The 14,862-nt window shown below is 46.4% G+C and overlaps 1 protein-coding gene across 5 annotated transcripts in view; it reads left to right on the forward strand.

Moving 5' to 3' along the window:
- Positions 1-14,862, forward strand: part of PTK2B (protein tyrosine kinase 2 beta) — a 277,303-nt gene that overhangs the window by 252,096 nt on the left and 10,345 nt on the right. For 3 of the 5 annotated variants that reach the window (XM_088447585.1, XM_088447588.1, XM_088447586.1), the window contains 4 exons: positions 6,624-6,662; positions 9,243-9,270; positions 9,817-9,863; positions 12,069-12,224. In XM_088447585.1, coding sequence (XP_088303711.1) covers positions 6,624-6,662; positions 9,243-9,270; positions 9,817-9,863; positions 12,069-12,224 — 270 coding nt within the window. The remainder of the gene's footprint in view (positions 1-6,623; positions 6,663-9,242; positions 9,271-9,816; positions 9,864-12,068; positions 12,225-14,862) is intronic. The other 2 variants (XM_088447587.1, XM_088447589.1) reach the window with 1 other exon arrangement.

The following is a 14,862-nucleotide window of genomic DNA, read 5'->3' on the forward strand; positions in this document are numbered from 1 at the left end:
CATACAACATGCACAATGTAATTAGCCCAGTATATAGCAGAGAGAATAAGTATGATACATCACTGATATTACATACCATACAACATGCACAATGTAATTAGCCCAGTATATAGCAGAGAGAATAAGTATGATACATCACTGATATTACATTCCATACAACGTGCACAATGTAATTAGCCCGGTATATACCAGAGAGAATAAGTGTAATACATCACTGATATTACATACCATACAACGTGCACAATGTAATTAGCCCGGTATATAGCAGAGAGAATAAGTGTAATACATCACTGATATTACATACCATACAACGTGCACAATGTAATTAGCCCGGTATATAGCAGAGAGAATAAGTATGATACATCACTGATATTACATACCATACAACGTGCACAATGTAACTAGCCCGGTATATAGCAGAGAGAATAAGTATGATACATCACTGATATTACATACCATACAACGTGCACAATGTAACTAGCCCGGTATATAGCAGAGAGAATAAGTATGATACATCACTGATATTACATACCATACATATAATACATCACTGATATTACATACCATACAACGTGCACAATGTAATTAGCCCGGTATATAGCAGAGAGAATAAGTGTAATACATCACTGTTATTACATACCATACAACATGCACAATGTAATTAGCCCAGTATATAGCAGAGAGAATAAGTATGATACATCACTGATATTACATACCATACAACATGCACAATGTAATTAGCCCAGTATATAGCAGAGAGAATAAGTATGATACATCACTGATATTACATTCCATACAACGTGCACAATGTAATTAGCCCGGTATATACCAGAGAGAATAAGTGTAATACATCACTGATATTACATACCATACAACGTGCACAATGTAATTAGCCCGGTATATAGCAGAGAGAATAAGTGTAATACATCACTGATATTACATACCATACAACGTGCACAATGTAACTAGCCCGGTATATAGCAGAGAGAATAAGTATGATACATCACTGATATTACATACCATACATATAATACATCACTGATATTACATACCATACAACGTGCACAATGTAATTAGCCCGGTATATAGCAGAGAGAATAAGTATGATACATCACTGATATTACATACCATACAACGTGCACAATGTAATTAGCCCGGTATACAGCAGAGAGAATAAGTATAATGCATCACTGATATTACATACCATACAACGTGCACAATGTAATTAGCCCGGTATGTAGCAGAGAGAATAAGTATAATACATCACTGATATTACATACCATACAACGTGCACAATGTAATTAGCCCGGTATGTAGCAGAGAGAATAAGTATAATACATCACTGATATTACATACCATACAACGTGCACAATGTAATTAGCCCGGTATATAGCAGAGAGAATAAGTATGATACATCACTGATATTACATACCATACAACGTGCACAATGTAATTAGCCCGGTATATAGCAGAGAGAATAAGTATGATACTTCACTGATATTACATACCATACAACGTGCACAATGTAATTAGCCCGGTATATAGCAGAGAGAATAAGTATGATACTTCACTGATATTACATACCATACAACGTGCACAATGTAATTAGCCCGGTATATAGCAGAGAGAATATGTATGATACATCACTGATATTACATACCATACAACGTGCACAATGTAATTAGCCCGGTATATAGCAGAGAGAATAAGTATGATACATCACTGATATTACATACCATACAACGTGCACAATGTAATTAGCCTGGTATATAGCAGAGAGAATAAGTATGATACTTCACTGATATTAGATACCATACAACGTGCACAATGTAATTAGCCCGGTATATAGCAGAGAGAATAAGTATAATACATCACTGATATTACATACCATACAACGTGCACAATGTAATTAGCCCGGTATATAGCAGAGAGAATAAGTATAATACATCACTGATATTACATACCATACAACGTGCACAATGTAATTAGCCCGGTATATAGCAGAGAGAATAAGTATAAATCACTGATATTACATATCATACAACATACACCATGTAATTAGCCCGGTATATAGCAGAGAGAATAAGTATAATACATCACTGATATTACATACCGTACAACGTGCACAATGTAATTAGCCTGGTATATAGCAGAGAGAATTAGTATAATACATCACTGATATTACATACCGTACAATGTGCACAATGTAATTAGCCCGGTATATAGCAGAGACAATAAGTGTAATACATCACTGATATTACATACCATACAACGTGCACAATGTAATTAGCCCGGTACATTCAGAAATACTGAGACATTCGCCGTGAGTCACTGAAACAGTAGCCGGTATAGAGGGGGGGGGCTGTTTTTCATTAATAAAATTTAGCTTTTAATGAACACAATCTAAACTACAAGACATACAACACATAAAGGTTACTTTAAATAAATTATATACACAAGATTGAGAGATATTATGTCACTAAGGGTAAGAAATATATACTGTAGTATAACTATAGTATGTAATACGGATCTAGATAAAGGCAAATATTGTACCATGTCATCTAATGCAGCATTTGTAGACAGTAATAATAAACCATAGAGAACATAAGAGCACACAATTGTGCAGGGCCCAGCGAGTTAGTGATAATTACATAGAAAAACGGAGTGCTTCCAAAATTAATTGAATACAAAGCAGATATTACCCAATGTTAAGTAATACATTGTGAACTCGTACAGTACAGATGTGTCCACGTACATCTATCCTCCATGCGCTACAAGTCGCGCCACACATAACGCGGGATCTCCGTGTGCCTCGGTAACACAGAGCATCTTCCGTGCGACTTTCTATTTTCAAATGCATCTTATTCGCGCAGTGATGCGAATAGATAGCACAGGCAGCTTCTGCTGATTAAAATGAAATGTTACAGCCGCTGACACTGTAACGTAGCATTTCGCATACAGATACACCCGCAGACGCACAGAACATAGGCACGCTGCGTATCATTTTAATCAGCAGAAGCTGCTTGTGCTAGCTATTCACATCGCTGCGAGAATAAGATGCATTTGAAGGTAAAAAATCGCACGGAAGATGCTCAGCGTTATCGAGTCACTTACGGCATGGCGCAACTAGAAGGGATGTATAAGGTATGAGGACACATCTGTATAAGCAATAGAATATTCAATACCATGCCATGTATAGAAGTGCAACACAACAACAAATATAGATGCGTAATAATCATCAGAGTGTACCCCAAATAAGTAGGTATGAGAGAAGGTGGAATGAACACATGTCCTGTACAGTATGTGATGGGTTTCTGCTGTTATCCATGTACCAAATGGCAGTGACTGGTTAAAGAGAGAACTCTGGGCCTGATTCGTAAAGGAACGCTATTGTGATCGCAGCTCCGTAATCGCACGCAGGTCTGCTGCGAAAATATGCTAATGAATGGAATCGCACTGCCAGCATAGAGATTTCAGCCATGTGACGTGTATGCTGACGATACGTCTTAATTATGCACGCCTCTGAAACGGCGTTAAGACGCTCAGACACGCCTGCGTTCCCACCACCACTCCCCCCGTTTCCATCGACCATCCCCAGTCACCACCCACATACGGCTCGTCCTGTCACTCAATCTAGCGAGGCATCTATGTACAAGGGGCGATCGCTTCCCGATCGCATAGACTGGTTCGGCACGCGCACTGTGTCTTATACGCACGTGCAGATTGCAAACATCGGCAGGCTACGTGCGAACGGGTCTGAATCGGGCCCTTCGGCTTGTAACTTAGCAAAAGAGCCTTTGTGCTACAGTGTTGCAGTTAAGTGGCACATAATCATATTTTTAATTCCCCTCGAAACCACCCATGCACTTAGGGCCTGATTCAGAGCCGCTCGTTCGCTCCGAGTGATGTTCGCACATCTGCGCATGCGTATGGGTCGTAATGCGCATGCGCCAACCAGTCAGTGTGGTCGGAAATCAAGCGCTCGCAAAATAGCGAGTGCCTGCTAATTTGAGTGACAGGATGAGGCGTTTGTGGGTGGTAACAGGGGAAGGTGCTTGAAAACGGGGAGTGGAGATCCGAACGCAGGCGTGCCAAACGGTCAAAACGGGCGTTTTAAGGGTGTGCATAATTAACAAAGCAGCGTCATCGACCACGTCACATGGTTGTTTCTTAGCCTGAACTGTTCGCATGATTGCGGTAGGAAAATCCAACCACAAGCACTGCGAGCAGTTCAGACGCCTTTCGATGTACTCAATTAATCAAATAAATAGCGGAGATGACGTAGGATGCGAGCGGCCAGGGGGCGTCTTTGCAAAATAGCGAGCGCATGTTTTCGTTCGCTCGCACAGACATAGAGGCGTCAACAGACCGCAAAGAGCGAGCGCTCAATTTAAATAGCCGACCCCTTTTTCTGAACGAGCGAGCGCAAATAGCGTCCGGCTCTGAATCAGGCCCTTAGTCTCTCTCTAAGGCTTGATGCATTTCCCCCATGGTCTGACCACACAATATTGAATAATGCTTCTTGCCCCTCTAAGTCATTTTTTTTCTGGAAAATAAATACAGTTGACCCCCTCAGCCCCCATTACTGGTTACGGTCTACATAGATCCCATTATATAATTGATGCATTATCAATAGACTGGAAAGGGCCATTGCATCAACACTGATTTAGCAAGTGGTTTTCTGCTCCCTTGAATGAATGAATTATCTGGCAAGCAGAGAGCAATGAGGATACATTGGCTGCAGTATCACAGCCTTGTTCTGCCGTAACATGCTCTCAGTATAACATTGCGAGCACCCGTCTCATGCACTAGACTGTATGCAAGAAAAGAGGAAACATGTTACAGAAGGAGGGATGGGAACTAGGATTCCGCCCAGCTTATCCTTATTACATGCTAGCGCTAGAGTTATGTGACATGAGCAGGGTCATTGGACTCAGGGCCGCTGAGAGCTGAGCGGGGATCGGGTACTGCGGGCGTGGCCAAAGTTGGGAGGTGTGGTCACGCCGCCTATGAGAAACTGTAAATACTTTTAATAATAATAGTAATAATAATTTGTCCCCCTATTTGATTCGCTGGGTCCTGACAGGCTTCTCGCCTCCTTTTTTAGGATAGGTTTAGTGCAGGCAGTAATATTAAAAGAAAGTTATCACTGTGATGATATATATCTAGGTAGTGTAGAAATATAAATATAGGATGTCTTTATGCTTTTCCATTGTCAATTAAGGACGTTAGAACTTGTGACCCAAAGTTGGTCATTGGACCTGATGTAGGCTGACCTCATGGACCATACCACTATGCTCAGGATCAAGGCAAAGCATCTACTGACAGCTAAACTGACTTCCAGAACAGTTCCCCAAAACAGGGATGGCCATCGACCATCGATGATTCGAAATCATCAATGGTTTATGACCATCTTCGAATGCTTTTACCATCGATGACAGAGAGCCAATGGTTCTTAGCCATCGATGGACAAGTGGGAGCGATGTTTTTTTTTTTTTTTTTTCGGACTGGATGGAGCTTAGCCCCCCACCCCCCAGGGCGATCGTTAAGCCCCGCCCTGGTTTTTTAATGGCTCGCGGCCACCCATTCCCCCAACAGCAGTGCATACCACAGATGGATTGTGTGCCATCGATGGTTATCACAGATGGACACATCGATGGAAACCATCGATGGACACCCACCGATGGCCATTCCTACCCCAAAATAGCCTGCAGCAGTCATGGCGGCCTCGTGCTCACCTAATGGATGAGATGATGGGGCGGAGCAGAGTCAGCACGTGTACTGGCTACAGCCACTGTATTCTGCATACAGACCCCGTCACCTTGTGGAGGATTGCCAGGCCTTGTGAAGATTAACAAGTAGGCTGTGCAGCTGATTAATTAGGCGGCTGGGCTTTGACCTGTTCCTTAAATATTCCTGCTCCCCGGTGAACTGGATTGTTCCTCTCTGTGTTAGGCTAAGCACTGAGATAGGGGCGCCATCGGAGTGAGGGGTAATTGGCTCTTTGAAGACCATGGAATGCTGAATTACCATGCTCTAATGTAGCACAAGGCGATGAGTTCTGTAAACCGAGGGAATAGCTTTCAAAATCTGTGATCCCCGTAGACCCGGCTGATTGCAGAGGTGAAATATTTAATATATAGAGGTCACAGCGTCCAGGAACAGTGCTATATTATGCACGATTAAAGTCCAGTGAAGTACAAGTCATTAGACAGGAGCTGCTTGTGCCCAGAATATCAACTTTGTACAAGATGAGGCAGAATTCTGAATTAGGAGGAACTCTCAGCACATCCATCCCCTATTACCAACACTAGAGACTCTCCCTGCACTCAGCTGTGATAATCCCGTACCTGTCACCAAAGAGAGAGACATTTACGTGATGAACTACATTAAGTGAGAATAAAGAACACGGGGGGGGGGGGGGTCAGAGCAAATTCCAGGTCACATAAGAATCCTGTTTTATATTTTTATCGGGGCCCCGAGCAGTTGTGTCCGGTATTTGCGATGATCTGCTTAGGGATTTCCTGCAGAGCACCACACCACGATTCTCTGAATATGGCACGCAAATTACGCTTGCTGCAAAATCATTTGTATGTAACGTAAGAATTTTTTTTCTCCTACAGGATTCAAAGCAGAAAGTAGACGACAAGCCCGCAGAAGTAGTAAGTATGCGCCTGTAGTATACCCATTATCCATAGATTTATTTTATACACATAGTGACAGAGTTACAATGGCTCAGTGCACTTTACAGCTGGTGCTACATCTATAAGGGTCCCACATGTCCCAGCATTCCTAGCTCCATCCTGATTTTTCCAGCTTTCCCATAATGCACTTGACACTCACAAGGAAACATAATGGGGCTCATTCCTGAAGAGCTGTCAATGTGCACAATACAGTGCCCCGGTTTTGGCCCGGTCAGATCCTTTAAGATGTGCACCTACCTTACCAGGCTCAATCTTCCATGTTACTTCCCTCAGTCTGTGCACACTTCTCTTTCCTCACAAGGGAAATCCTAAAAGGGCAGTTTGTGCTTCTTAAATGACCACCAGCTGGGCTGAGTATGTATCAGCAGCCTCCCTGTTTTCTGCCCTGCCGGCAAAGGAGCACCAAGAGAAAAGAGGGTTTTGCACTTACTACTAGAGCCACAGTTACTGCACCCAGGGACAACACTTCTAGCAGTGTTATTATTGAGACTGCAAAGAGTAGTTTCTACAGGCTGTAGCTACAGGTGTGTTATACATATACTTATTCTCACCTGTGGTAGGATTTAAAGTAAATTTACTAAGAATCGTGTTTAGGCGAAAATGCATTCTTGTGTGAGTTTAGCCTGTTTTCCCAACTCGCAGATTGACTAAGGGCAAGCTTGTGCAAACTTCCCGGAAACTGACATCCAAACTCACTCAAACTTAAAAAAAACACTACTAAATACACCATCGGCCAAACTCGCAAGTACTTTCCATAGGACGCAGTACAACAGGCATATTTACCAAGAATGGCGTTTTTTGAAACTCGCACAGGAAATAGACTTTTCAAATAGACGACCTCGTGAAGTGAGTGTCTGTGTGTGTTCACAGGTGTTTCAAGTTGCAATTAGTGGGAACACAATGATGATGATGCCTATTAAAGGGGCTAAATCATCTGCATTGATCTGTGTGCAGCCAAAATGTCAGAACTTAGTAGCGCTGCTATTCAGTGCATGTGGCTGGGATATCAGAGGCTCTACCCCCAGGCTGCAAGGACCCAGGAGCAAGAAACTGAGCAGGCTCAGGAGGTGATGCAGGTACCACAAAGGATGTGCAGGCCACGTTTTTTTAGCAGCCTTATTAACCTGAACGCATTGCCCAATGGCGAGGTCATACAGATGTTCCGGCTGAACCGTAACAACATATTCCATCTCTATGACCGAGTCACACTGGCCTAGACCCTGACACAGCACGTTCCCACTCTGTCTCAGGCCTGACTAAGCTTCTGGTGCACTTTCTGGCTACTGGTAGTTTACAGTCTGTGACCAGTAGAGTTCTCAGGATATCCCAGTCAGCATTCTCACGGTACTCAGGTAATGGCGCCATTTCGGCCACTAATGGATACCTGCGCCTGCTTCCCTAGCCAGGAGTCACATTGCCATGCAGTCAGGATAGCTTTTTATAGCATTGCGGGCATGACTAATGTCCTGGGTGCTATTGACTGCACTCACAATCGCCGCCCAGATGGCATTCTTGCGGCGGGTCAATGTTCTGGCTGCCTTTCCTCCAAACAGCATGTGGTGGGATTTCATGAGCTCCTGCATAAGAGCCATGTTTTCCTCCACAGAGAATTTCACATTGCACCCCGTCTTGGTCTTGCCCCTCTGCCTGGGCACCTCATCACTGCTGCCTGTACAGCTCAGTGGAGTCTCCTGGGTGGCAACACTCCTGCACCTCACTCTCTCCCTGCCTCTTCTCTGCCCTGGACATTTTCCTGCCCCCCTCCCTACACAAATACAAAGCACACACAAAAAGACAAACTAACACTAACCTCCTCTCCTACCACACACACACTAAATAAGCACAAAACAACTTTCACACACCAATCAGTTCCACTAGCCAAAAACACTCCTACACCACTAAGCACACTCCTGTCCCTCTGCAAACTCCAACCAACAAAACCCTTAAAGGTCGGGCGGTTAGTGGTGTTTTTATATATGCTTGGGCAGTGTGTACATGACATGTGACTGCTTCAACCAATCGGAACATGTTTCTAAGAAGATGCATGCATTCTTGTGCGTGTTTTATAAACACTTCTATTCTCGCACGTGTTTTGGCAAAAACTCGCACGGCAAAACACGTTTGCATTCACTATCGAAAAACACTACTTGGTAAATTGGCGAGTTTGGTCTGGGAAAACTTTTACTTGTTCGTGGGGAAACCGTTCAAATTTAATCTCGCCAAAACACGATTATTAGTAAATTTACCCCTTATTGTCTTACCGTATGATTGCCTTCATCACCGCAGGGCAATGTGTACGATTACCTAAAGGCAGCCCTGAGACGCGCATTTCACTACTCCTGTTGAGACGCGTTTTACACCACACCCCAGTAGTTTCATCAGGGTTCTGACTAGGGTTGTGTGGCAGTTGCCTAATGTCTCCCCTTCATTTGGGGCTTTATAGTTAATGACTGATTGATTTGAACTGGAAATAGAAAATGTATCTACTCTGATATAATAAAACAATTATAAATAATTATTACCTTTTCTTTCTTTCAGGCACTTCCAGAAAAAGAAATTGCATATAGTGAGTAGTTTATGTTTTGAATATGTCACTATGTGTAGTAAATCCAGGATGGGTGAAATGTAGGCACTATACAAGTTGTGATATCACTATAGGCAAAGTATTGGCACAACGCGGAAGTTTTCCTTATATAAGTGAATGTATAGATATAGCGATATTTCCACAGTTTTGCAACCCAAAATGCTGGCTTATTAAGATAAGACATTAGGGCAAATGTACTGTTACAGCAGCAAGTCGAATTCTAGAATTTGTTACGCAGACCAGACAGCAGTCAGAGCAGAGCTGAGCCACACGACCCCTGACGCATGTATGTGAGCAGATTGGGGAGGGGGAGATGTATCAAACCTTGAAGAAGTTACCCATTGCGCTAGTTATCCTGCAGAATATAATTCCCACTCTGCTGTCCGTGTACATCTTGGGATAACAGTACTTCCCGTAACACTAGACTCACATGCGTGAAATTAGGCACTGACCTCGCTAAAAAGCCTTTGTGCTGCAATGTCGCGGTTTTGTGGTTTATAATCAAACGTTCTTGTGGGTTTCTTACAGCTGAATTCACAGTGCCCCCCCAGAAACCTCCCAGGCTCGGAGCACAGGTGAGAGATGTCATGTAACAAGGACACGTTCTGGCACAATAATATCATTAATGACTGCACATATTAGTCTGACTTTTTTTATTTATTTTTGTAAGTTTTTTTAAGCGTACACATTTTCAACGTGTCCGTGCTTGTGTGGTATGAAAGATCGATAGTAAAAAGGTCACCATTGACACCTCATGGTTGACATTCATTAGGTTGACCATCATTCTGTAGACATAGACAGAGTTAAATGGTCGACACATTGAAAAGGTCGACGTTTAACATGTCGACACATTTTTTTTCTCGTTATTTTACCCTAACCCTAAAAACCACGAAAAAACAATGTGTTAATATTTTAGTGACATTATATGTCGACCATTTAACCCTGCCAACCTAAATGTCTACAGAATGTCGGTCAACCTAATGACTCTTGACCAGTGGTGGACTGGCCCGAGGGGCAGGGTGCCATGTGCCCCCCGGGCCGCAGCATCATGCGGGCCGAGGTGCAGACTGTGTCTCTGTGACACAGACTGCATCGCGTGTGTAGCGCTGACCGGACGGAGTTCGGTCAGCGCTACACAAGTGACAAACACACAGCCGCCGGCTCCGGCTCCGGCAGCTGTGTGTTTGTTGTAAGCAGCAGCCAATGAGAGTCTGTCAGACTCTCATTAGCTGCTGCTGCGCCCACTGCAGGAGCAGCTCCATCTTCCGGCTCCCGCAATGGGAGAGGCGTAATAACGTCATATGACGTCTCTCCCATAATGCCCGGGAAGGATAGACGGAGGAGCGGATGGCGACGGCGGGAGCGGGGATTCAGGTAAGTGTTTTTTGGGGGTTTTTTTTACTACGTGTGTCTACTGGGGGGGAGGGGCTGGCACTACAAGGGGGAGACCACTACTGGGGGCATCACAAGGGGGGGACTACTACTAATGGGGGCAATACAAGGGGGGACTGCATAGGGCGGAGGGGACTACTACTAGGGGCACTACATAGGGGGGAGGGGACTACCACTGGGGGCACTGCATTGAGGGACCACTGCTGGGGGCTCTATAAAAAGGGCAATACTGGGGGTACTGCATAGGGGGGAGACAACAACTGGGGGCACTGCATAAGGGTTACCACTATTGGGGGCACTGCATGGGGTGTGGACTGCTACTGGGGGCACTATATAAGGAGCACTGCATCGGGGGTACCACTAATGGGGGCACTATATAAGGGGCTTACCACTGGGGGCACAAGGGGCACTGCACAGGGGGGACCACTACTGGGGGCACTGCATAGGGGGATCACTACTGGAGGCACTACTGGAGACCTGCATAAAGGGGATACTCTCCTGGGGCACAGTGGGGCACTGCATAAGGCCACCACGACGTGGCTGTTCCTAACCTTTATTTTTACTTTACATTAATCCCATATGGACCCGCCTCCTTCCTGGAACACTTGAGGGGGGGGCGCCGTAGCATGCATGTTCTTCGGGCACCCTGGCTACACGCTACCCCTCTGCCAGGGCCGCCTGCATGCATTTGCCCCCCAGGCTAAAAGTTGCCAGCCAGCCCCTGCTCTTGACAATAAGGATTTGTCGACCTTCTGAATGTTGACCTTTTTTTTAGTGTTGACCGGGTCCCTTTGGAGCTGCCCTGGCACATTTGGGGATTATCAGACCTTGCATGGCTGTGAATACATTTTGGAATCTGCTGAAATTTTCAAGAACCCTAGTGTGCCAAAATGTGACCTTGTAGGAGGTGCCCCCATGTGCAATCCCCCTCCCACTGCGACTAGGGCGAGGTGGGGCTCATGTCTAGAGAATCAGCGCAGAAAATGACATGCCGTCAGCTCACGTATTATCCCGGGAACAGCAACATGCTAAGCAATGATTTGGGGAGCCCCATTTGTCAGGAGTCTTAAGAAGTTGTTGTTGGAATAAAATATGATCTGATTGTTCTGTACGATCTCCCTTTGATCATACCATATTTACTATTTTATTAGGGGTCTTATCCTGCAGATCCCAGTCCGATATTTCAAATTATTGTAATCATTTGCAATCAATCAGAAGCTACAGATTATACATGAATTAGTCTGAGGACTGAAGCACTTTTTACCTACATTTTTAATTAAATCTCTCACATCTCAGAGACCATTGGGCCCCCACCTAGTGTATGGGGATCACTTCCGTAGCATACTGTATAACAAAGGGCCCATAACTGTCTCCTGTAACCCTATCAGTGTTTCCCGCAGTCCCTCCAGCCAACTCCGACAGCCAACATCGATCGCACGGATGACCACGTGTATCAGAGCGTGATGGAGCTGGTGAAGTCTGTGCTGCAGCTGAAGAACGACATCTACCAGCTCCCACCGGAGGGATATGTCAATGTAGTGAAGGTAATAGTTACCATAGAGGACACTGTTAGGCCTCTATCACAGGCTCTATCATCTCTCTAGCACTGGGTCTATATCCAGGGTCTGGCTAATTCTTCCATAAGCCGCTGTCCTGACCTCTGTCTAGTGCACCATTATCCGCCTCCTCATACCAGCCCCCCACATTATGGGGTCTATGGGCCTGATTCAGAGCTGAACGCTCTGACCAAAGCGCTCGCTCTGAATCAGGGCCCTCCTACCTTTTTTTGGAGCGTCCTCATGGACGCTCGCATAGCTGTGGGTTACCACACACAGCTATAGCGAGCGTCCATGATGATGGTCGCGATGGTCTTGACCATCGTGACCATCGGGCTTGCGACGGAGACCCTGCGGTAGGGTCTCGCTGCCGCAAGCCCTGGAGTGATTTTGGCTCTGTCAGAGCCAAAATCACTCCCACTGACATCACTAGTGATGTCAGTGGGGCCGGCTTGAGATGGTAGGCGTTCCCATGGGAACGCCTCCATCTGGCAGGCACGCCCCCGGCACGCCAACCAAAGGGGGCGTGCTGTCAATCAATATCGACAGCACGCCCCCTTTGGTGCGAGACCCGGAGCGATGGAGAGCCCGTCGTGCGCATGCGCAGTGGGGGACATCGACCCGCTTGCGAGCGTACTGCCGCTCACGAGCGGGTCTGAATGACCCCCTATGTACAGATGTGTCCTCTTACATCCGGCCTCAGTACGCCTCGCAGCGCGACTTGCCCGGTATGAGTGAGCTGCTAGCGTCGGGCGTGTGTGCACCTGAGTTTGTATATGAAGCACAGCAGGACTTGGAATGAAAAAAACGGCGGCCGCTACATTGTAGCACTCTGTATACAGATTCTAACACCCAGTAGCACTCAGATATACAATCTGCTGGTGCATCCTATTCGCGTTACATTACGACACTCCGGGTACACACTAGACAACATGTCGTCCGAGCCGGCCAGATCGGACGACATATCGGGCACGTCGTCTAGTGTGTACCCACTATGTCGCTGACGATGCACGCTCCTGACATCGTTAACAAGGGCACGCTGCATTCTACGCTTCGTTGCTGCCGGCATCGGCAAGTGTGTATGCAATTCCCGATGCCGGGTCCCATCGCTAACGAGGTCAGTACAAACGAGATATAGGGCCTTATTCAGACCCGGTCGCAAGCGCTGAGCACTCGCAACCAGGTCAATGTTTGCCCACTGGGCATGCGCACGTCGGAGCCGGCTCCGACGTGCGCATCTGCGAGACCCGGCTAGCGACGGGCGCTCCGTCGCTACGGGTCTCGCACCAAAGGGGGCGATCTGTCGATGGTGACTGACAGCTCGCCCTGTTTGGGAGACGGGCAGGGGGGGGGTGGCCGGCCAAACGGCGGCGTTCCTAACGGAACGCTTGCCGTTTTGGGGGCAGCCCCACTGACATCAGCAGTGATGTCAGTGGGGAGCTTCCTGCTCGATCAGAGCTGGAAGCTCCCTGTGGCTTGCGCCTGCCAAGACCCAACATTAGGGTCTCGTCACAAGCCCCGATGGTCGCAATGGTCCTGACCATTACGATCATCAACCTGGTCGCTCGCTAGAGCTGTGGGTGGTAACCCACAGCTTAGCTAGCGACCAGGAGGCTGCACTTCACACCACAAGCGGCCGCCCTCATTTCAGAGCGACCGCTTGTATCTAGCGATCGACTCTGACTGAGGGCCATAGTCTCGTGTGTACCGGCCTTTTAGGAGCTTTTTTGCGAAAAAAAAGAGGCACGGCGCTTACAAATTCCCACGGGACCTTGCACGCTGAGAGGGGCTTATTATCGCGACTGCAGCAAACATGTATAAGGACACATCTGTACTAAGCCTAGGAGAGCGACAAAGTACCAACCAATCAGCTCCCAACTGTCACTTTACAGGCTGTGTTTGAAAATTGACAGGAGCTGATTGGTTGGTATTTTATATCCTTGCCACTTCATCTCTCTCCAAGGCTAGAACCCACACGTCACTGTCTCTCTTCCAGCCTCCTAATAATAACCGAATATACGCTGGCATTGTGGACCTCATTCAGAGTCGGTCGTTGCGGCCGCACGGGAAAAGGGGCCGGATATGCAAATTATGCACTCGCAAGTTGCGTCCTTAAGATCGGATCGTTAGCTGGCCGACCAAGGGGAGGATGCGGTCGTAAGACAAAAAATAAGCCCCCTTCTCGTACGCATTACACGTCATCTCCGGCCATATAAGGATTAATCGAGACCATCGGTAACCATCGGAGCTGGTCGTGGAGCTTACGGTTGACCATACCCTCTCTTAAGCACTAATATCAGGTCAGTGTACAAACCACCCATGTCACGTGTGCCATGACACTACTTTGTTAATTATGCACTCCCATAATCCGTATGCACTCCCATAAAACGCCGTTCGCATAATTAGGCACGCCTGCGTTCAGATCTCCACTCCCCCGTTTTCAGGCACCTTCCCCTGTTACCACCCACAAACGCCTCATTCTGTCACTCAAACTAACGACCTGGCTGTGTTCAAGGAGAGAGAAATTTCTGATCGTAGCAGCTAGTTTTCGCACGCGCATTGTGAACTTTACGCATGCGCAGTTTAGCGAACATAGGTGGCGTACGACCGTGCGGCCGCAACGACC

Source organism: Taudactylus pleione, unplaced genomic scaffold, assembly GCF_031769625.1.
Source record: "Taudactylus pleione unplaced genomic scaffold, aTauple2 ptg000434l, whole genome shotgun sequence".
Taxonomy (NCBI): Eukaryota; Metazoa; Chordata; class Amphibia; order Anura; family Myobatrachidae; genus Taudactylus; species Taudactylus pleione.